At 41.5% G+C, this 24295-nt stretch overlaps 1 protein-coding gene across 2 annotated transcripts in view; it reads right to left on the bottom strand.

Annotated features, from left to right (window-relative positions):
• Window positions 1-20510, bottom strand: part of asb2a.1 (ankyrin repeat and SOCS box containing 2a, tandem duplicate 1) — a 32601-nt gene extending 12091 nt beyond the window's left edge. The window contains exons 1-6 of one of the 2 annotated variants that reach the window (XM_046291821.1): window positions 20355-20510; window positions 14224-14526; window positions 4077-4246; window positions 3103-3258; window positions 2360-2605; window positions 2029-2200 (exon numbers count right to left, since the gene is read on the bottom strand). In XM_046291821.1, coding sequence (XP_046147777.1) covers window positions 2029-2200; window positions 2360-2605; window positions 3103-3258; window positions 4077-4246; window positions 14224-14519 — 1040 coding nt within the window. In that variant the 5' untranslated portion in view covers window positions 14520-14526; window positions 20355-20510. Of the gene's footprint in view, window positions 1-2028; window positions 2201-2359; window positions 2606-3102; window positions 3259-4076; window positions 4247-14223; window positions 14527-19755; window positions 19854-20354 lie in introns of those variants that run through there. The other variant, XM_046291820.1, reaches the window with a different exon arrangement.
• Between the last annotated feature and the right edge of the window lie 3785 nt (window positions 20511-24295).

Genomic DNA, 24295 nt, shown 5'->3' with positions numbered 1-24295 from the left:
TCTGTCTTGACTTTTGGACAGAAATTTGCATTGAGCTTGGCTACAGCTGTAACATAGTCATCATCTGCTCTTGCAGTAAAACCAAATGCATGCTTTTCAACCGATCGCTGCCTGCACCCGCATGCCCGACTAGCATCACTACCCTGGATGGTTCCGACCTTGAATATGTGGACATCTATAAGTACCTAGGTGTCTGGCTAGACTGCAAACTCTCCTTCCAGACTCATATCAAACATCTCCAATCGAAAATCAAATCAAGAGTCGGCTTTCTATTCCGCAACAAAGCCTTCACTCATGCCGCCAAGCTTACCCTAGTAAAACTGACTATCCTACCGATCCTCGACTTCGGCGATGTCATCTACAAAATGGCTTCCAACACTCTACTCAGCAAACTGGATACAGTTTATCACAGTGCCATCCGTTTTGTCACTAAAGCACCTTATACCACCCACCACTGTGACTTGTATGCTCTAGTCGGCTGGCCCTCGCTACATATTCGTCACCAGACCCACTGGCTCCAGGTCATCTACAAGTCCATGCTAGGTAAAGCTCCGCCTTATCTCAGTTCACTGATCACGATGGCAACACCCATCCGTAGCACACGCTCCAGCAGGTGTATCTCACTGATCATCCATAAAGCCAACACCTCATTTGGCCACCTTTCGTTCCAGTACTCTGCTGCCTGTGACTGGAACGAATTGCAAAAATCGCTGAAGTTGGAGACTTTTATCTCCCTCACCAACTTCAAACATCAGCTATCTGAGCAGCTAACCGATAGCTGCAGCTGTACATAGTCTAATGGTAAATAGTCCAGCCATTTTTACCTACCTCATCCCCATACTGTTTTTATTTATTTACTTTTCTGCTCTTTTGCATACCAATATCTCTACCTGTACATGACCATCTGATCATTTATCACTCCAGTGTTAATCTGCAAAATTGTAATTATTCGCCTACCCCCTCATGCCTTTGCACACATTGTATATAGACTCCCCCTTTTTTTCTACTGTGTTATTGACTTGTTAATTGTTTACTCCATGTGTAACTCTGTGTTGTCTGTTCACACTGCTATGCTTTATCTTGGCCAGGTCACAGTTGCAAATGAGAACTTGTTCTCAACTAGCCTACCTGGTTAAATAAAGGTGAAATAAATAAATACAATTTAAAAGTATACCGTACACATCCGACCCTGCATAGTGTAACAGTAATGCCATTTTCTGTGTGTTATCCGCAATGTCTAATGCAACTAGAAAATTATTGAATCTGTTGATCCATTTTTTCCACCTCGAGCCGATTGAGTTGTGCTCTAGCTATCGTGGTGTTGTACCGTAATGTACGATGTTAGCTGAATATGATGCTAGCTAGGCTGTTGTTGCTGTCTGTGTTTACTCACATAGGTACGTAGTTTGTCTTGTATATTGCATTCTTCTCTTGCGCGTTTCACTCGTCGCCAATGGTAACGTCCGCTGTTTAGATTGCTTATGTTTCTACATAGTATTGACTCAGAGGTGTGAATAGTTATGTAAATGAGATATTTCTGTGTTTAATTTTCAATACATTTGACAAATTCTTAAAACATGGTTTCGCTTTGTTGTCATGGGGTTTTGTGTGTAGATGGGTGAGAGAAAAAAAACGATTTAATCTATTTTGAATTCAGGCTTTAACACACAAAATGTGGAATAAGACAAAGGAAAGGGTATGAATACTTTCTGAAGGCACTGTGCCTCTCATATAATGAGACATACAGCATCAAAAATAATCTGTAAGTAACTTAATTCAGCTGATTTGGACTTGAAGTGCGAAAAATGCTAATATCGGTAGCATTGCCTTGGATATGTGCCACAGCACTTGGAAACGGTGGCCAGGTAAACAAAACATGGATTGCTGTCATACCTTGTCCACAGACTGCTCACAGGGTAAAGGGTAAACCAAAATGTAATTTTGTAATTCGGGCAAACTATCCCTTTAAGTGTACTGTGCGGGGATGTCTTCCCATATTTCAAGGTTATTGAAGCTAATTGCGCCTACCCATCAGTTCCTCGTTGGGCAGCGATATGTAGTGGCAGAAGTCCTTTCTTGCCCGCTTTGTTGGCATCAGCATTCTGAGAAAGAAGAAGCTTCACAATGTCTTCATGGCCATTCTTAGCCGCCTCATACAGAGCTGTGGCCCCATCGCTGGCCTCGCTGTTGATATCAGCACCTACAACATATATTCAGTGTGACATACAGTAAGAAACATCAACCAAAGATCCATGGTTAGAGTTCCATAACAGCTCTATGTGGTGTGTGGACTGTCTCAATTCGGTGTAATGTCATTTGGCCTACAGAATTCACCCGCTTTTCGAGGGGAAAATCGTACCGTGTTTAATGAGAAATCGAAGTGTTTCCACGCATCCACTCTGGGCTGCAGTAAACAGGGGCGTGATACCGTACATGTTGGTTGGGCTGAGCTTAGCCCCGGCCTTGAGCAACATCTCACATATCTCCACACTGTTGCGGCTCACAGCCTCCTGGAGAGCCGTCCAGCCCTGGATGCAGTGTTTGTTCACCACAGCACCGTGATTCAGAAGCATGGCCACAATCTCAGCATTCTCCTTTTCACAAGCTGTGGAATACGGTCAAAGATTGACAGACAGGGGAGAAATGGAAGATTTCCCAGCCTTTGTTAGTCATGGTAGGCAGTGTTTCCTAAACAAGGGTTTGAGGTTATTCCCAGGGTACAGCTTGCAGGTACTGGGAGAGCGAATCTGTAATGGCAGATTTTGGGTGTAGTTTTATTGGTCTTCCAATCACCTCTCCTTTCTCCGGAAGTGTGCACTTGTTCACTAGTACTCCCCACAAATGTAAAAGCATTCAATCGCTGTAGGCATGGTCTGGAGGGATATTCCACCACCATGTTTCTTATACCAGTGATTTTCTTTCAAATCTACAGCCCAGCCAACCCAAAGGCAAGTTTTTCAGCCAAGGTTTTCTCAGTGTTGCTGCCCAACAAGTTATTTTACTATCAGTCAAGTAGTCTATGACTACGTATAGAACAAAAGGATAATGACAAAGAGGTTGGAAGATATAGGTCTTAGTAGGTCTAGTAGGCAAATGTGTTACCTTTGTAGAGGGGGGTCTCTCTCTCCTTTGTGGCGAGTTCTGGGTCTGCCCCTTTCTCCAGAAGCGCCTCTACACAGGCCACCCTTTCCCTGCCCACCGCCAAGATAAGAGCAGTCTGGCCTTTCAGGTCGCATTTGTTAATCATTCCAGGTTGAGCTTGAAAAGTGGAAAGAACAACACAGGAGACAAACATGAGACTAGGTTTTTTCTTTATTTTATACAGTTTTTTTAAAGTCCGCTATTTAGCTGGCATTTACATGGAAAACTGTGAAATACTTTGTAATTAAATATTAACCATAAAAGCGCCCACAGGGGTAAATTTAGAATAACATCATTTCGAAAGGCTTTTTTAAATCCTTTTGAATGTTTTTTTACTTTGTCAACCAACTACTTACAGACAAAAAAAATATAATATACGTATCATGAGTTCTGTGTCAATATGGAGGAATGAAAAATTATATTTATTTTGTATACTAGTGAGGGGTGGCACGCTGCGTAGTGGTTGGAGCATTGGGCCAGTAACAGAAAGGTTGCTAGTTCAGTATTATTAATGGTGCATGACTAAACTGAAAATATGGGCTCAATAGTGAACTTTATGGTAAATGCACAACATTTGGCACAGTTGTAAATGTATGTACCCTGAAAATATATATCTATTTACATGTATTACAAAAGGTTAATGAATGAAAAGTGTTAATGCTTGACAGACAGTGTTTTTTTGCAATGAATACCAATTTGGGGTAAAATAAAATGGACTACATTAGTGCTTTTGAGCAAAAAACATGTTGGTGTTTTTAAGGTTAAAATTGGTGTTCTATTTGGTATGGACTACTATTGCATTCAAATGTGAAAAATAAATAGAAAATTGGCGTGAGCCCAGAAAATATCCATTGTTAAACCATAAAGGACAACAATAATCCAATGAATGACTTTGCATCACTATGTACATCTATGGAGTTTTGAATTGCACTTACCTCCAAGAAGAACCCTGACACACTGGTCTTGGCCATAATATGCAGCCTCGTGCAGCGGGATCCATCCATACTTGTCAGGACGCAGTATGTTATTCCCGGTGTCTTTAGCCATAGCTCGTAACGTAGTCACATCACCGTTCAGGATGGCTTTCACAATAGTGTCCTCTTCTCTAATAGGCAAACATACCCACCATCATCCATTTACCCTTTTTCACCTAGTCCACATACAATGCCTTCAGAAAGTATTCATACCCCTTCCCTTGACTTATGCCACATTTTGTTGTGTTACAGTCTGAATTCAAAATAGATTCACTTTTTTACCCATCTACACAATACCCCATAATGATAAAGTGAAAATATGTTTTATTTATAAAAAATGAAATACAGAAATCTAATTTACATAAGTATTCACACCCCTGAGTCAAAACATGCTAGAATCACCTTTGGCAGCGATTAAAGCTGTGCATTTTTCTTGGTAAGTCTCTAAGAGCTTTGCACACCTGGATTGTAAAATATTTTCACATTGTTATTTTAAAAACTCAAGCTCTGTCAAGTTGGTTGTTGGTCATTGATAGACAGCAGTGGAGGATGCTGAGGGGAGAACAGCTCATAATAATGGTTGGAATGGAGTAAATGGAATGCCATCAAACACTTGGAAACCATGTGTTTGATGTATTTGATACCATTCTACTGATTCCGCTCCAGTCATTACCACGAGCCCATTCCCAATTAAGGTGCCACCAACCTCCTGTGCTAGACATCCATTTTCAAGTCTTCCGATAGATTGTCAAACCAATTTAAGTCGAAACTGTAACTAGGCAACTCAGGAACATTCAATGTTGTCTGGGTAAGCAACTCCAGTGTATATTTGGCCTTGTGGTTTAGGTTATTGTCCTGCTGAAAGTTGAATTTGTCTCCCAGTGTCTGTTGGAAAGCAGACACAAGCAGGTTTTCCCTCTAAGATTTTGCCTAAGCTCTATTAAGTTTATTTTTATCCGAATCAACTCCCTAGTCCTTGCTGATGACAAGCATACCCATGGTACATGATGCGGCCACCAAAATTTGAAGAGTGGTACTCAGTGAAGTGTTGTTTTGGATTTGCCAAAATAAGCGGTTTGTATTCAGGACTTGAAATTCCTTTCTTTGCCACATTTTTTTGCAGTTTAACTTTTATTGCAAACAGGATGCACGTTTTGGAATATTTTTTATTCTATAGAAGCTTCCTTCTTTTCACTCTATCATTTAGGTTAGCATTGTGTATTAACTGAGGATGGATCAACAACATTGTAGTTTTCTCCTATCACGGCCATTTAAACTCTGTAAATGTTTTAAAGTCGCCAATCCCTGGTTTACATCCTCTCTGGCAACTAAGTTAGGAAGGACGCTTTTATCTTTGCAGTAACTGAGTGTATTGATACACCATGCAAATTGTAATGAATAACTTCACCATGCTAAAAGAGATTTTCAATGTCTTTTTTTATACCCATCTACCAATAGGTGCCCTTTGTGAGGCATTGGAAAAGCTCCATTGGTCTTAGTGGTTGAATCTGTGTTTGAAATTCAGTGCTCGACTGAGGGACCTTACAGATACTGTAATTGTATATGTTGGGAACAGAGATGAGGTTGTCATAACAAAACAATGTTAAACACTATTATTGCACACAGAGTGAGTCCATGCAATGTATTACTTGTTAAGCACCGAGTCCATGCGACTTCGTATGTGTCTTGTTAATCACATTTTTATAATATATTAATATTTTTATAACTTATTTTTACTTGCCATAACGAAATGGTTGAATACTTATTGGTTCAAAACATTTCAGCTTTTCATTTTTTATTAATTAGTAAACATTTCTAAAACCATAATCCTACATTGACATAATGGGTTATTATGTGTAGGCCAGTTCCACAAAATCTCAATTTAATACATTGTTGTTAAGGGAATTTTTATCAATGATGACTAATTATGTATACATTTCAATCAGAACTGATTAATCAGAATACTAGTGTGTTACTGTATATGTACTAACCCGAATACTATTATGTTACTGTATATGTACTAATCAGAACACTATTCTGTATATGTATGAGTTTTCTTTCTTGATCCCAGTACTGAAAATAATGTGTGTGTGAATGTGGTCAAGAGTTTAGAACAATGACGGTCTGTTCCTTGGTATAAATGAATGAACTATATCTCCAGACTGACTAGAATGCTTATCTACACTGGCTGACCTTGGCTCTAGGCGAGGAGGGAAGGCTTGAGAGCTATAGAGCCTTTCTACCAGTGTCAAGTAGAGACTGAAAATTTAGAAAACGCTGACGTCATTTTCAGTTTATAACCTGTGGTAAAATGTGTATGTACTCAGTACTTTCGAGAATAAACTCTGCTGTCTGATTTTAAGACTGGGCTCTGTCTATCATTATAGAATAAGGGAATTACAAATCCTTATGAATTGACAAGAGTGTTTAATTTTAGTTGGGTCTCCAGACCATTTCCGGAGACCTTCTCACCTCACCTCGCTCATCAACTCATCCCTGACCGCTGGCTACGTCCCTTCCGTCTTCAAGAGAGCGAGAGTTGCACCCCTTCTGAAAAAACCTACACTCGATCCCTCCGATGTCAACAATTACAGACCAGTATCCCTTCTTTCTTTTCTCTCCAAAACTCTTGAACGTGCCGTCCTTGGCCAGCTCTCCCGCTATCTCTCTCTGAATGACCTTCTTGATCCAAATCAGTCAGGTTTCAAGACTAGTCATTCAACTGAGACTGCTCTCCTCTGTATCACGGAGGCGCTCCGCACTGCTAAAGCTAACTCTCTCTCCTCTGCTCTCATCCTTCTAGATCTATCGGCTGCCTTCGATACTGTGAACCATCAGATCTTCCTCTCCACCCTCTCCGAGTTGGGCATCTCCGGCGCGGCCCACGCTTGGATTGCGTCCTACCTGACAGGTCGCTCCTACCAGGTGGCGTGGCGAGAATCTGTCTCCTCACCACGTGCTCTCACCACTGGTGTCCCCCAGGGCTCTGTTCTAGGCCCTTTCCTATTCTCGCTATACACCAAGTCACTTGGCTCTGTCATAACCTCACATGGTCTCTCCTATCATTGCTATGCAGACGACACACAACTAATCTTCTTCTTTCCCCCTTCTGATGACCAGGTGGCGAATCGCATCTCTGCATGTCTGGCAGACATATCAGTGTGGATGACGGATCACCACCTCAAGCTGAACCTCGGCAAGACGGAGCTGCTCTTCCTCCCGGGGAAGGACTGCCCGTTCCATGATCTCGCCATCACGGTTGACAACTCCATTGTGTCCTCCTCCCAGAGCGCTAAGAACCTTGGTGTGATCCTGGACAACACCCTGTCGTTCTCAACCAACATCAAGGCGGTGGCCCGTTCCTGTAGGTTCATGCTCTACAACATCCGCAGAGTACGACCCTGCCTCACACAGGAAGCGGCGCAGGTCCTAATCCAGGCACTTGTCATCTCCCGTCTGGATTACTGCAACTCGCTGTTGGCTGGGCTCCCTGCCTGTGCCATTAAACCCCTTCAACTCATCCAGAACGCCGCAACCCGTCTGGTGTTCAACCTTCCCAAGTTCTCTCACGTCACCCCGCTCCTCCGTTCTCTCCACTGGCTTCCAGTTGAAGCTCGCATCCGCTACAAGACCATGGTGCTTGCCTACGGAGCTGTGAGGGGAACGGCACCTCAGTACCTCCAGGCTCTGATCAGGCCCTACACCCAAACAAGGGCACTGCGTTCATCCACCTCTGGCCTGCTCGCCTCCCTACCACTGAGGAAGTACAGCTCCCGCTCAGCCCAGTCAAAACTGTTCGCTGCTCTGGCCCCCCAATGGTGGAACAAACTCCCTCACGACGCCAGGACAGCGGAGTCAATCACCACCTTCCGGAGACACCTGAAACCCCACCTCTTTAAGGAATACCTAGGATAGGATAAGTATTCTCTCTCACCCCCCCCCCCCTTTAAGATTTAGATGCACTATTGTAAAGTGACTGTTCCACTGGATGTCATAAGGTGAATGCACCAATTTGTAAGTCGCTCTGGATAAGAGCGTCTGCTAAATGACTTAAATGTAAATGTAAATTTAATTCCTTTAACAATTGTAAATGTATTGGTTAATTTAAAGGGGAATTCCACTACTTTTCAAACTTATGTTCATTATCTCCAGCACCATAGTGTCTATATAAAGTATGTGAAAATAGTGTTGTTGTTTAAATAATACAACAAAAAATAGTGCCATTTGTTATTAATTATTATTATCATCATCATCGTTATTATTTTGAACCCACTTCACACATATGGGGAACTAAACTATATATATATATATATATATATATATATATATATATATATATATATATATACTTTTGTTTTTATAAAAATAAAATATAAAAAAAAATCTTTATTATTCCAAATATTTAAAGTATACATTTTTTTGCAAGGAGATGTTTTTTTTACTATATTTTTGGGGGTATTCTTTTCCTTGTCTTCCTTCCCATCACTAACATATCAGAGCCTACAGGGTGCTCTTTTAATGAAGTTACATCAAAGCTAAATCAATGTCATGATCACATAATGATTCATTTGTGTTCTGCATAACATAACCAACTTTAATAGCATAGTATGACATTACTGTTAACACAAAAGCACCACCAAATGTCTTATCACATTTAGGATGATAGTTGGAATGTTCTCATTTCTCTCTCAGCGCATGCCACCAGGCCTGCTCTAAAATTCACTCACGATGCAACACTACATAATTCAAGAAAATATTAATTCATATTCCCATGAAACTGATTGAGATCAAATGGTTAGCAGGCATGTGAAGAGCGTGAATAATTATAATTCACGATTGAGAAGTACTAAAGGGAGAGGGAGGGTAAGCAGCAGCTAAGGAAAAAATATGTGTTCGTAAAGTAGGCCTCCAGGGGAGGAACTGGTGGTTTGATCACATAGCCTTAGCCTTTTAACTACAGAATGTAGAAATGCGTCCAGTGTGAATGATACCATGAAATCCGAGGGAGCCTCTAAAAGGGGCCTTATCGCAAAGACGTAAAGTAAGGGTAAAAATGTATTACATTTGTGGCATGAACACAACCAGTCATGATGTTTTCATCTGATTGTTAAACAAATCACTTAAAAAAGTAGGATACCTGCGGCATCAAAATAATTCCAGCATCCAACTGTGCATGCTCCATTTGATGAATGTAAACAGATGTCCTTCAGCGATGGTCATATGGCGATGGTCATATGGCCTACTACAGAGATGTGTATTGATGGATGCCAAGGCAAGCCATGCTCCCCCGAAATGTGAACAATAAAAATAAATACAAAACTATCATATCATGTTTCTTAATTTTCCTTCAATTTGCAAAGTGGCTGAAAGCATCTGAGCGAGTGAAACAGCGCCTCTCTCTCAGTATATGCAGCCCATGTATCTGATGCCATTTGGCCAAAAAGAGTATGATGTGAGATTGATGCATCTTGCTGTCGGCACGGGTCTCTGTCAAATTCGGTATATTTAGGGACCCCCTAAAGTTGGACATTTGTTGCCTTTAGAAGAGCCAAGTTAGAAATAATTTAAACTGGTAACTTTTTTTACTCATTCTTTTCTTATCTTTACAGGAAAATGCCACGGGCACTATCTGATGTGTGGAGACATTTCACTGCAGCTAATGTAGAAGGAAAAGCTGTGTGCATTTGCAAATACTGTGCCAAATCATATGTGAAGAATGCAACAAAGATGCAGAATCATCTGGCCAAGTGCATAAAGTTCCCTCAGCGCTCACAACAAGCAACCTCTGACAAAAGTCCCTCTACTTCTATTCGAGGTGAAAATGATGAATCAGACACCTTATCGATAGCAACAGCTCATAGTCCTCCTGGAATCATATGTTTTTTGACTCAATGGAGGAATGAAGTCAGAGAAATGCTGATAAATGTCTTGCTCGAGCTGTGTTTGCAACTGTTTCACCTCTGATGCTCACAGGCAATGTGTATTGGAAGAGATTTGTAAATGTTCGTCGCCCAGCATACACCCCTCAAACCAGACATCCTTTATCTACTAATTTGCTGGATGCAGAGTTCAACAGAGTTCAAGTGAAGGTCAAGCAAATCATAGAGAAAGCAGACTGTATTGCAATCATCTCTGATGGGTGGTCGAATGTTTGTGGGCAAGGAATAATTAACTACATCATCTCCACCCCTCAACCAGTATTCTACAAGAGCCCAGACACAAGGGAAAACAGACACACCAATCTCTATATTGCAGATGAGCTGAAGGCAATCATCAATGACCTTGGACCACAGAAGGTATTTGCACTGGTGACAGATAATGCTGTGAACATGAAGGCTGCTTGGTCTACGGTTGAGGCGTCCTACCCTCACATCACACCCAGTGGCTGTGCTGCTCATGAATTTAATCTGCTCCTCAAGGACATCAAGGCACTGAAAACAATGGATACACTACAAGAGAGCCAAAGAAATTGTTAGGTATGTGAAGGGTCATCAAGTTATAGCAGTAATCTTCCTCACTAAGCAAAGTAAGAAGAATAAGAGCACCACATTGAAGCTGCCCAGCAACACTCTTTGGGGTGGTGTTGTCATCATGTTTGACATTCTCCGGGAGGGGAAGGAGTCTCTCCAAGAAATGGCCATTTCACAGTCTGCCGATATGGACAGCCCCATCAAGAGGATCCTCCTGGATCATGTATTTTTTGGAGAGATTGGTAAGCAGCCTGAATCTCCTGAAACCTATAGCAGTAGCCATTGCACGGATTGAGGGAGACAATGCTATCCTGTCTGATGTTCAGACTCTGCTTGCAGATGTAAGAGAAGAAATCCATACTGCCCTGCCCACTTCACTGTTGCTCCAAGCAAGGAAATTGCAGTTCTGAAATACATAAAAAAGCGTGAAGACTTCTGCCTGAGGCCCATACATGCCGCAGCACACATGTTGGACCCCAAGTATCCTGGCAGGAGCATCCTGTCTTGTGTAGAGATCAGCAAGGCCTATGGTTTCATCCCTACTGTGTCTCGCCACCTCGGCCTGGAAGAGGGCAAGGTTCTTGGCAGTCTGGCGAAGTACACTTCCAAGCAAGAGCTTTCTGATGAAGATGCAATATGGCAGTCATGCTCGCATATCTCCTCAGCTACCTGGTGGAAGGGGCTTTGTGGATCTGAGGCTCTTTCCCCTGTTGCCTCCATCATTCTCCAAATCCCACCAACATCAGTCTCTTCAGAGCGCAACTGGTCCTTGTTTGGGAACACGCACGCAACAGGCTGACCAATACAAGGTTTAAAAAATTGGTGGCCACCCGGGCAAATTTTAGGCTTTTTGAGCCTGATATAATATTACGTATCTATTCTTGTTCAGTGAAATCCTCCCATGTGAAGAGTCAACTCATTAAATTAAAGTTCAATTCGTAACGAAATAGTTTTTAAAATTTATATTGGAAGGATGTAATCATTTGCAATTATGTCTACTTATGACAAGATAAAATGTTTATGTTTCTGTCTCCATATGATATGGTAAATATATCCAATGCAAAAAACATCTACATTTAAAGGGTACTAATATTAATTCCCATATATTCCCATTAATTCCCATACATTCCCATTTTGTATCCCACCATACCTTCTCCACTATGCAATCTGGTTTCCGAGCTGGTCATGGGTGCACCTCAGCCACGCTCAAGTTCCTAAATGATATCATAACCGGCATTGATAAAAGATAGTACTGTGCAGCTGTATTCATCGACCTGGCCAAGGCTTTTGACTCTGTCAATTACCACATTCTTATGACTCAATAGCCTTGGCTTCTCAATTGACTGCCTCGCCTGGTTCACCAACTACTTCTCAGATAGAGTTCAGTGTGACAAATCAGAGGGCCTGTTGTCCGGACCTCTGGCAGTCTCTATGTTGGTGCCACAGGGTTCAATTCTCGGGCCGACTCTTTTCTCTGTATATATCAATGATGTCGCTCTTGCTGCTGGTGATTATCTAATCCACCTCTACGCAGATGACACCATTCTGTATATATCTGGCCCTTCTTTGGACACTGTGCTAACAAACCTCCAAACGAGCTTCAATTGCCATACAACACTCCTTCCGTGGCCTCCAACAGCTCTTAAATGCAAGTACAACTAAGTGCATGCTCTTCAACCGATTGCTGTCTGCACCCTCCCACCCGACTAGCATCACTACTGCCGACGGTTCTGACTTAGAATATGTGGACAACTACAAATACCTAGGTGTCTGGTTAGACTGCAAACTCTCTTTCCAGACTCACATTAAGCATCTCCAATCCAAAATTAAATCTAGAATCGGCTTCCTATTTCGCAACAAAGCCTCCTTCACTCATTCTGCCAAACATACACTTGTAAAACTGACTATCCTACCGATCCCTGACTTTGGCGATGTCATTTACAAAATAGCCTCCAGCATACAACACATAGCAAACTGGATGTAGTCTATCACAGCGCCATCCATTTTGTCACCAAAGTCCCATATACTACCCAACACTGCAACCTGTATGTGTTCGTTGGCTGGCCCTCACTACATATTCGTCTTCAAATCCATTGGCTCCAGGTCATCTATAAGTCTTTGCTAGGTAAAGCCCCACCTTGTCTCAGCTCAGTGGTCACCATAGCAACACCCACCCATAGCACCCGCTCCAGCAGGTATATTTCACTGGTCATACCCATCCTTCTCTGCCTTTCCTTCCAGTTCTCTTCTGCCAATGACTGGAATGAATTGCAAAAATCACTGAAGCTGGAGTCATATCTCCCTCTGTAACTTTAAGCATCAGCTGTCAGAGCAGCTTACCGATCACTGTACCTGTACATGGCCAATCTGTCACGTTCTGACCTTAGTTCTGTTTTGTCTTTGTTTTAGTATGGTCAGGGCGTGAGTTGGGTGGGTTGTCTATGTTCCTTTTTCGATGTTTTGGGATTTCTATGTTTGGCCTGGTATGGTTCTCAATCAGAGGCAGCTGTCAATCGTTGTCCCTGATTGAGAACCATACTTAGGTAGCCTGGTTTCACTTTTGAGTTATAGGTGATTGTTTCCTGTTGTAATGTTTGTTTCACATTTCAGGACTGTTTCGACATGTTGTGTTCATGTTTTTGTTCAGTGTATATAAAAATGATTTGATATTAGAGTATTGGGTAGATCAATGACCCAAAAAGAAATCACAATTAAATCCATTTCAACCTACTTTGTAACAAAATGTGCAAAAATGTGCAAAAATCCAAGAGGGGTGAATACTCAGTAATACAGCTGACTGCTGCAAATGTGTACTTTAAAATTAACTAAACTAATATGGAGGGATCGTAAACTCAATAGATAATGCGTGTTTCTTGAAAAGTGAATTGTTTGATTCCTTAATCAATTCTCATTGCTCTTATTACTTCTAAAATACCTGTCCACTATCACAATTTTAGTTCATATCTCCCTTCAAGTGTTTCTCTGAATGCTTTTCTAAGGGGTAGACTTTAAACATATGCATAGTATGTTAATATCCAACATGTACAGTTGGAGGGCACAATTATTATACATTTTTTAACAATTTCCCTAGATGCTAGAACGCCAATTTACACACACCATCCAAAAATTGTCCTGCCAATACTGTAACGTGACATAGCTACCGTATTAGAGCCTGCAACAGTACGTCCAACTCTACACCAAGACTTGTTTTCATTAGTTGCTCCATGGTGGCATATGAACTTCAGACTGCTACTTGGATCTATTCCTAAAATTCCCGTTGAGTAAGAACACGGTGCCATGAGATATGATAGGACAGGTGTTTTTCACGTGGCCCAACGGGAAGCAATGAGGACAGCATGTTATCGAGGTGTCGTATGTCAACAACCCATACTCGGGGCCTCTTGGTTTGCCGGCTAGCAGTATTAGGAGGTAGATAGTTTAGTCACGTTAACCAAGTCATTCATTTAAGAAAACAGTCAGTCGTGCATACATCTGCAAATAACATGTAATTGTGTCAAGAAATGTGTATAGCATGTAACTATCTGTAGCCTACATCTTAATGTAAAGGCTGTCCCAATGACCCAGTGGATAATGTGGTTAATGAAAAACAATGAAGGATCTTTTCAGCTGGTACATACGCGTCAGTTGGTTTGGCAGTAGGCGGCCTATGGCTTGATTCCTGCCTTGGTGGATTTGGTGGGTTCAGTCTGGTTGGGGGTGGATTTGCCCTATACTGGCCTGTTCTTCTTCCTAGAGCTGTGGTGGTGTTGCTGGCTTCACCCGGTGCAGAGGCATCATGGGTCTCACTGAGGCTGCGTTCGATAGCCAGCTGCATCAGCTCATCATCTGACAGATTGCTGTAGAGACTGTAGTCATCAAAACCCAGCGTGGGGCCCGCTGTGGAGCCAGGCATGGCCATGCTGGCAACTGCCATGTTAAATCTTGAGAGAAAAAGAGAGCATGCAGTTACGTATTATGCATTATGTCCACCAAGTTGGATCTTGCGAGACCCATTCCTAAGCACACCAAGCAAAAATATTATTTTACCCAAATTACAAAATTACATATTGGTTTTAATTGTGTAGTTAAATTATGTTAATTTAAGATGACTTGGACATGAAGTGTGAAAATGCTAATATCAGGGATATTACAAAAAAACTTGGCCAGGTAAATAAAACTAAAGCATAGATTGCTGTCTAACCTGTCCATACTGCTTACAGGGTAGGGATATCAATATATCATTTTGTCCTGGGTTCAGTGGCAATTTTTGAATTTAAATCTTGGTGGGACAAACAATAAAAACACTAAATAATACATTAATTGCACTATAACGGTGACAAACTGCCCATAAACTGTTAAGGCCTACATAAAGCAGTCCCAACACCTTACCACTGCTACACCTGGCTTCAGCGGAGTCTTGTCTGGCAGCGAAACAGTTCATTCAGCCTTATTTATTGCCTTTTAAAGAAGCTGGCATGGCTGACTTGCATGAACAAATATGGTTTCTACTGACAATTGAGATGTACAAACTATGGCATATGGGGACGACAAGCAGATAAGAGGCAATCCGTAATTTTGATTAAGACATTCATGAGCGAGCGACAAGAGACGTAGTCAATAACTATATGTTCAGCACTTTTGAAATGTACAGCGACAGAATTCAGAACATGGACCGTTCTTACAGTGTACTACTATCACTCTGTCTCAGCCTCCAGTATTTATGCTGCAGTAGTTTGTGTCGGGGGGCTAGGGTCAGTTTGTTATATCTGGAGTACTTCTCCTGTCCTATTCGGTGTCCTGTGTGAATCTAAGTGTGCGTTCTCTAATTCTCTCCTTCTTTCTTTCTTTCTCTCTCTCAGAGGACCTGAGCCCTAGGACCATGCCACAGGACTACCTGACATGATGACTCCTTGCTGTCCCCAGTCCACCTGACTGTGCTGCTGCTCCAGTTTCAACTGTTCTGCCTTATTATTATTCGACCATGCTGGTCATTTATGAACATTTGAACATCTTGGCCATGTTCTGTTATAATCTCCACCCGGCACAGCCAGAAGAGGACTGGCCACCCCACATAGCCTGATTCCTCTCTAGGTTTCTTCCTAGGTTTTGGCCTTTCTAGGGAGTTTTTCCTAGCCACCGTGCTTCTACACCTGCATTGCTTGCTGTTTGGGGTTTTAGGCTGGGTTTCTGTACAGCACTTTGAGATATCAGCTGATGTACGAAGGGCTATATAAATAAATTTGATTTGATTTGACTAGCACTGTCAAAGCTATACTGCTGCCTGTGACTGGAACGAATTGCAAAAATCGCTGAAGTTGGAGACTTATCTCCCTCACCAACTTCAAACATCTGTTATCTGAGCAGCTAACCGATCACTGCGGCTGCACATAGTCTATCGGTAAATAGCCCACCCATTTTTACCTACCTCATCCCCATACTGTTTTTATTCATTTACTTTTCTGCTCTTTTGCACACCAATATCTCTACCTGTACATGACCATCTGATCATTTATCACTCCAGTGTTAATCTGCAAAATTGTAATTATTCGCCTACCTCATGCCTTTTGCACACAATGTATATAGACTTCCCCCTTTTTTTCCCCTACTGTGTTATTGACTTGTTAATTGTTTACTCCATGTGTAACTCTGTGTTGTCTGTTCACACTGCTATGCTTTATCTTGGCCAGGTCGCAGTTGCAAATGAGAACTTGTTCTCAACTAGCCTACCTGGTTAAATAAAGGTGAAAAAATAAAAATAAATAAATACACAAAACATCTGCAAACAAGCACACACCAGCCACGAACAATGTGTTTACAATACCGTGTTGGTGAAAATGGACCAATTTATTTATTAGGGTGAGGCACATGGGCTACTAACAGCTTACTACACAACATAAACTTAGTATTACTTTCTTAGCTACAGTATACATATCTCACTGGCATCCTACATAATTTATGAAGCAACATAAGTCTTTATTGGACTCATGTTGTGATGTGCTTGAACAGAAAAGTGTCACGGCTGTCCTTCATGGGTAAATTTTGTCACCAAAGAGAAAGATGCCGGATTTACAATTCCGAGTTGAATGACTGTTCAAAAGGTATTATTCCCGACTTCCCAGTTGCAAAGCTTGCAGTTAGCCATTGTCACTGATTCCTTACAAACCACTCATTGTTGAATTTGAAATCTCCAAATTGTTGTGTAATGTTTATGTCCAATGGCCGATGAGCACTGATACGTTTTAACTATATTTTCTCTTCATTATTTCTCTTCATATGACAAGGATTAAAAAGGATTTGCCAGTAGACTTGATTCATGATGATGACTGCTAGCTAGGATTGTGAAAGTAAGATGTTGACATGATCAATCAAAACTACTGTGCATATAACGTGAATTGACATCATTTCTGTGGCGAATGACCTTGAGCCTTCTTGGAAGGGCACTACTAATGTAACTCTATGGCAGCACACAAAGGGCTCACATTATTGATCTATACCCTTACTAAATGCAGGGGACGGTGTCCCCATGAGTGACAGAGCACTGAGCCAATCACGGTGCAATGCTGAGCCAATCACGGTGCAATGCTCCTGTTTTCTGCTGGCCTGCCCCACCACCACAGAAAGCACCTAGCTAGGCTGAAACACCTGCATTTTGGAGCTGTCTGTTTGTATGCGGCTTTATTAACTCAATTATATATTTATTTATTTTTACATTGTTTGCAAACTGATATGTGACAAGTATTAATGCCAAAATAACATGCAAAAGAAGCACAATACGATATAATGACAATGCAAAAAAAGAACTGATATCACATGTACATAAGTATTCAGACCCATTCCTCAGTACTTTGTTGAAGCACCTTTGGCAGTGATTAAAGCCTCAATTCTTTGTGGGTATGGCGCTACATGCTTGGCACACCTGTATTTGGGGAGTTTGGTTGGGGAGTGTCGCTGCACAGCTATTTTAGGGTCTCTCCAGAGATGTTTGATCGGGTTCAAGGCTCTGGCTGGGTCACTCAAAGGCGTTCAGAGACTTTTCCCGAAGCCACTCCTGCACTTTCTTGGCATTCAGGCCAAAGAGTTCAATCTTGGTTTCGTCAGACCAGATAATCTTGTTTCTTATGGTCTGAGAGTTATTTTAGGTGCCTTTTGGAAAACTCCAAGCGGGCGGTCATGTGCCTTTTACTGAGGCATTGCTTCCATCTGGCCACTCTACCATAAAGACCTGATTGGTGGAGTGCTACAGAGATGGTTGTCCTTCTGGAAGGTTCTCCCATCTCCACAGACTAACTCTAGAGCTCTGTCAGAGTGACCATCGGTATCTTGGTCACCTCCCTAACCAAGGCCCTTCTCCCCCGATTGCTGAGACTGACCGGGTGGCCAGCTTTAGGAAGAGTCTTGGTAGTACCAAACTTCTCCCATTTAAGAATGATGGAGGCCACTGTGTTCTTGGGGACCTTCAATGCTTCAAAACATTTTTAGTACCCTTCCCCAGATCTGTGCCTCGACACGATCGTGTCTCGGAGCTCTACGGACAATTCCTTCGACCTCATGGCTTGGTTTTTGCTCTGACATGCACTGTTAACTGTGGGACTTTATAAAGAAAAGGTCTATGCCCTTCCAAATCATGTCCAATCAATTTATTTTATCACAGGTGGACTCCAATCAAGTTGTAGAAACATCTCGAGGATGATCAATGGAAACAAGATGCACCTGGGCTCAATTTTGAGTCTCATAGCAAAGGGTCTGAATACTTTCCGAATATACTGTAGAATCATCATTTTCAAACATTTACAGTCCTTTGCAAATATTGTATGCTCCCCAATAAAATGGGAAATGTGTTTTTACACTTTTACTATTGCTCAGAAAAAGAGATTGATATTACTTGTTAAACATTGTTTCTCAAAATGTAGGGGTAAAAATTGACACCTCTAAAGATTCAAAAGCTTAGTATTTGGTCCCATATTCCTAGCACGCAATGACTACTGTACATTAAGCTTGTGACTCTACGAACTTGTTGGATGCATTTCCAGTTCGTTTTAGTTGTTACAGATTATTTTGTGCCCAATAGAAATGAATGATAAATAATCTATTGTATCATTCTGGAGTCACTTTCATTATAAATAATATGTATATAAACACTTCTCCATTAATGTAATCCTGAATGAATCATGAATAATAATGAGTAAGAAAGTTACAAAGGGTCATGGACATGCTAAACTCTCATCCTTACCAATAACAGGGGAGGTTAGTATGTCTTGGGGATATGATTTTTTAAATATTTTACCTTTATTTCACTAGGAAAGTCAGTTAAGAACAAATTCTTATTTTCAATGACAGCCTGAGAACAGTGGGTTAACTGCCTGTTCAGGGGCAGAACAACAGATTTGTACCTTGTCAGCTTGAACTTGAAACCTTCCGGTTACTAGTCCAACGCTCTAACCACTAGGCTACCCTGCCTCCTCTTTGACCCTCTAACTTTCTCACTCATCATTATTCACGATTCAGTTGGGATTGTCCGTAATCATGGTAGCATTCAGATTAATGTAAAAGTGTTTAGAAACATATTTTATTCTTATTTATAATAAAAGTGACTCCAGAATAATATAATACAATATTTATCATTCATTTCTATTGGGCAGAAAATAATCTGAAACAACTAAAATGAACTGCAAATGCATCCAACAAGTTAGTAGAGTCAGAATCTTGATATGGTCATTGCGTGCTAGGAATATGGGACCAGATGGCAAACTTTTACTACCTTATTCACAAGACTCTTTAGGGGTGTGAATCATTTTGAACCCTACATTTTAGGGAAGAAATACAACTTGTTTAACAATCTCTTTCTCTGAGCAAGTGAATAAAATAATATAAGTTCCCCAATTTTTTTGAGCATACAATATACTGTAGCTCAGTATTTGAAGTATTTATACAGTCATTATTGCTCATCTTTATCAATGATGTCAGTCATTTTAGACACCACTATTTCTCAAGTAAGGAATTAGAACAAGCACACTCAGCATTTGAAGTGAAAAATACTTAGAAAAATAGAAAATAAATACTCTGTTCTATAAATTGTTTTGTCACGTACTGTTCATTCATTAATTCATTCAAACAATCAGGCATAGTCTTCAACACACCTTATTGCCAAATAAGTTGCCCTACATACTTACAAGAGCCCAGTTGAAGGGCGGCGTATCATTTGCTCCATATAAGATGTGTTTTGCAAGTCATAAGACAGCTACAGTATCCCATTAGCCCATTCGCAAATATCGCCCTGCATGCAATGTAGATACAGTTTATAAATAGACCTGAAAACCAAAATCCCATTGGTCCATTGCACAGGACTGTTTTAGGCTCTCAAGTACATATGTATTAATGTACTCACTTCTGAACATTGGCTGGCAGGCAGAAACTGCAAGAGCAAAGTAAAGGAACATATGTACAGGTGGGCTTGTCAATTAAGGCGAACTCCCTTTGAACACAAGCATGTCATTCAAATCGATAGATTTGAAGAAGAACAAAATTGAAGGTTGTATTTAGGTTGGCTAATGCTGGAATTATGTTAGGATTGGACAATGAAATGAGGATATGCCCCCCTTCTAATAATTAAAGGATTTCTGAAATAACTAATGGAGTGTACTACTTCTAATAATATTTCTAAAATGCTCATTACCATTGGGTCCATGTAGAAAAAATGTCAATAGCTAACAAAAAAATAAGAGTGCACCAACGTTGTCAAATAACAATTTTACATAAAACTATGTCTTACCTTTCTCCCAAACTTTTACTGTTTTCCTAAAAAAAAGTGTCCAAGTTTTCCTCTTTGGTTAGTCTCCCCTACGAAGACTTCTCCACTTCTCTGTCAGTGGAGGTTTCTGAAACTGGGATTCTGATCGAGCAGTCTGGGATATTTCTTGAGGCATCTGATAGGGCGGAGGGGAGGGTCAAATTTTCATCCACCTCCTTCATAGCTCAGAATGCTCCTGGGGGGGAGCTGGCCCAGTTTTTTTGAAGAGGGACGGATAGTACTGAACAACAAAACAAATAGCTGGAAGTCTTGGCATAATAAATTAAACACGTTTATTTGTCACGTGCACAGGACACAGTGAGTGTAAATGGTACAGTGAAATCCTTACACACAAAAAATAGCAAGGTTGAGGAGGAGCTAGCAAAACGGCCAGCATCCCATCTTGTCTAATAATAATGTGGTGAGTATCTTCATCAGGTAATGTGACTCATCCAAATTCGTACATATTAGAATTGAGTGATATTGTCTGTGTTCAATGTAAACCAACTGGTGTGAGTAGTCCCAAGTACAGTGTTTTGGATTGTAAGTCCTCCTGTGCTAGGTCAATCATCTGCTGAATCTGGGTCCGGTTTTGTTGTTGCGACTTGTTCCTTATGTTGAGTAGTCTGGTATTGTCGTGTTACAATCACTGCAAAGAGGTGTTAAAATTCATTGCGGATGCCTGTTCCTTATTTTTAGGCGACAACAAAAAAATTGTCACGTTTATTGACAAGGTAACCTTCCCATTGTGTTGGCAGGCCAATCTGCATCATGTGTTAGTTTAATTCTGACCCTTGTACACTTTACATGTATTCTCGTATGAGGGAAAGGTCACAGATACCCCACAGGCTGGATTCCAGAATACCAGCCACTAGAGTTACAGTTGTATCATCAGTAAGTCTTTTAATACCCTGTTGAGTGTAGAGCTTGGGGGTTAGTTTAGCACTAACCTCAGTACTATGGTTATGGGTTAGTAAAGTACTTGCTTAATTGTTTGTTGTGGTGCAGAACAAGAAGTTAAATACTGTTGCAGAAAGCCTGGCGTTGACAGAAAACACAAATTATATAATTTTTTTCTTTTAGCAGCCACTAAATCCAGGCTAATCCAGAAGCAATTAGAGTTCAGTGCCCTTCTCAAGGGCACATTGACAGATCTAGTCAACTCTGGGATTTGAACCAGTGTCCTTTCGGTTACTAGCCCAACATCCTTAGCCAGTAGGCTACCAGTTGCCCGGTTTTGCCTACAGTATCAAAGTGGAAATATAAGTGTGAAAATTACATTGGTTTCCTTACCCTGAAAGGAGTCTATGGGACAAGGTATGACAGAAATCCACGTGAAACGCTAGCTGAGCAAGATTTTTATTGAGTTTATTTTTTATTTTATTTCACCTTTATTTAACCAGGTAGGCAAGGTGAGAACAAGTTCTCATTTACAACTGCGACCTGGCCAAGATAAAGCAAAGCAGTTCGACACATACAACAATACAGAGTTACACATGGAGTAAAACGAACATACAGTCAATAATACAGTAGAAAAATATGTCTATATACAATGGGAGCAAGTGAGATGAGATAAGGGAGGTAAAGGCAAAAAAAGGCCATGGTGGCGAAGTAAATACAACATAGCAAGTAAAACACTGGAATGGTTGATTTGCAGTGGAAGAATGTGCAAAGTAGAGATAGAAATAATGGGATGCAAAGGAGCTAAATAAATAAATACAGTAGGTAAAGAGGTAGTTGTTTGGGCTAAATTATAGATGGGCTATGTACAGGTGCAGTAATCTGTGAGCTGCTCTGACAGCTGGTGCTTAAAGCTAGTGAGGGAGATAAGTGTTTCCAGTTTCAGAGTTTTTTGTAGTTCGTTCCAGTCATTGGCAGCAGAGAACTGGAAGGAGAGGCGGCCAAAGGAAGAATTGGTTTTGGGGGTGACCAGAGACTGCTTGAGCGCGTGCTACAGGTGGGTGCTGCTATGGTGACCAGCGAACAGCGAACTGACCAGCGAACTGAGATAAGGGGGGACTTTACCTAGCAGGGTCTTGTAGATGACCTGGAGCCAGTGGGTTTGGCGACAAATATTAAGCGAGGGCCATCCAACGAGAGCGTACAGGTCGCAGTGGTGGGTAGTATATGGGGCTTTGGTGACAAAACGGATGGCACTGTGATAGACTGCATCCAATTGATTGAGTAGGGTATTGGAGGCTATTTTGTAAATTACATTGAGGATGGGTAGGATGGTCAGTTTTACAAGGGTATGTTTGGCAGCATGAGTAAAGGATGCTTTGTTCCGAAATAGGAAGCCAATTCTAGATTTAACTTTGGATTGGAGATGTTTGAGACTGGAAGGAGAGTCTAACCAGACACCTAGGTATTTGTAGTTGTCCACATATTCAGAACCGTCCACATAGTCAGAACCGTCCAGAGTAGTGATGTTGGACAGGCGGGCAGGTAGCGATCAGTTGAAGAGCATGCATTTAGTTTTACTTGTATTTAAGAGCAATTGGAGGCCACGGAAGGAGTTGTATGGCATTGAAGCTCGCCAGGAGGGTTGTTAACACAGTGTCCAAAGAAGGTCCAGAAGTATACAGAATGGTGTCATCTGCGTAGAGATGGATCAGAGACTCACCAGCAGCAAGAGCGACATCAGTGATGTATACAGAGAAGAGAGTCGGTCCAAGAATTGAACCCTGTGGCACCCCCATAGAGACTGCCAGAGGCCCGGACAACAGGCCCTCCGATTTGACACACTGAACTCTATCAGAGAAGTAGTTGGTGAACCAGGCGAGGCAATCATTTGAGAAACCTTTTTTGAGTTTGTGTTGCAGGAAGCAAATTTATGCTTGAAAAAGCTAGCCTTGGCTTTTCTAAATGCTTGTGTATATTGGTTTCTAGCTTCCCTGAAAAGTTGCATATCACGGGGGCTGTTCGATGCTAATGCAGAACGCCATTGGATGTTTTTGTGTTGGTTAAGAGCAGTCAGGTCTGGAGAGAACCAAGGGCTATATCTGTTCCTGGTTCTAGATTTCTTGAATGGGGCATGCTTATTTAAGTTGGTGAGGAAGGCATTTAAAAAAATAACCAGGCATCCTCTACTGACGGGATGAGATCAATATCCTTCCAGGATACCCCGGCCAGGTCGATTAGAAAAGCCTGCTCGCTGAAGTGTTTCAGGGAGCGTTTGACAGTGATGAGTGGAGGTCGTTTGACCGCTGACCCAATACGGATGTAGGCCATGAGGCAGTGATCGCTGAGATCTTGGTTGTAAACAGCATTGTAAACAGTGTATTTAGAGGACAAGTTGGTTAGGATGATATCTATGAGGGTGCCCGTGTTTATGGTTTTGGGGTGGTACCTGGTAGGTTCATTGATAATTTGTGTGAGATTGAGGGCATCAAGCTTAGATTGGAGGATGGCTGGGGTGCTAAGCATGTTCCAGTTTAGGTCGCCTAGCAGCACGAGCTCTGAAGATAGATGGGGGGCAATCAGTTCACATGTGGTGTTGAGAGCACAGCTGGGGGCAGAGGGTGGTCTATAGCAGGCGGCAACGGTGAGAGACTTGTATTTAGAGAGGTGGATTTTTAAAAGTAGAAGTTCAAATTGTTTGGGTACAGACCTGGATAGTAGGACAGAACTCTGCAGGCTACCTTTGCAGTAGATTGCAACACCGCCCCCTTTGGCCGTTCTATCTTGTCTGAAAATGTTGTAGTTAGGGATGAAGATTTCAGAATTTTGGGTGGTTTTCCTAAGCCAGGATTCAGACACGGCTAGAACATCTGGGTTGGCAGAGTGTGCTAAAGCAGTAAATAAAACAAACAGAGAGTAAAAGGAGGTTTATATGGTCGATAAAATAGCTTCAAGGTATAATGTACAGACAAAGGTATGATAGGATGTGAAGACAGTGGAGGTAAACCTAGGTATTGAGTGAT

This window comes from Oncorhynchus gorbuscha, linkage group LG12 (genome assembly GCF_021184085.1).
Source record: "Oncorhynchus gorbuscha isolate QuinsamMale2020 ecotype Even-year linkage group LG12, OgorEven_v1.0, whole genome shotgun sequence".
Lineage (NCBI taxonomy): Eukaryota > Metazoa > Chordata > Actinopteri > Salmoniformes > Salmonidae > Oncorhynchus > Oncorhynchus gorbuscha.
The sequence above is the reverse complement of the archived record's forward strand: the minus strand, read 5'-3'. Positions and strand labels throughout refer to the sequence as shown.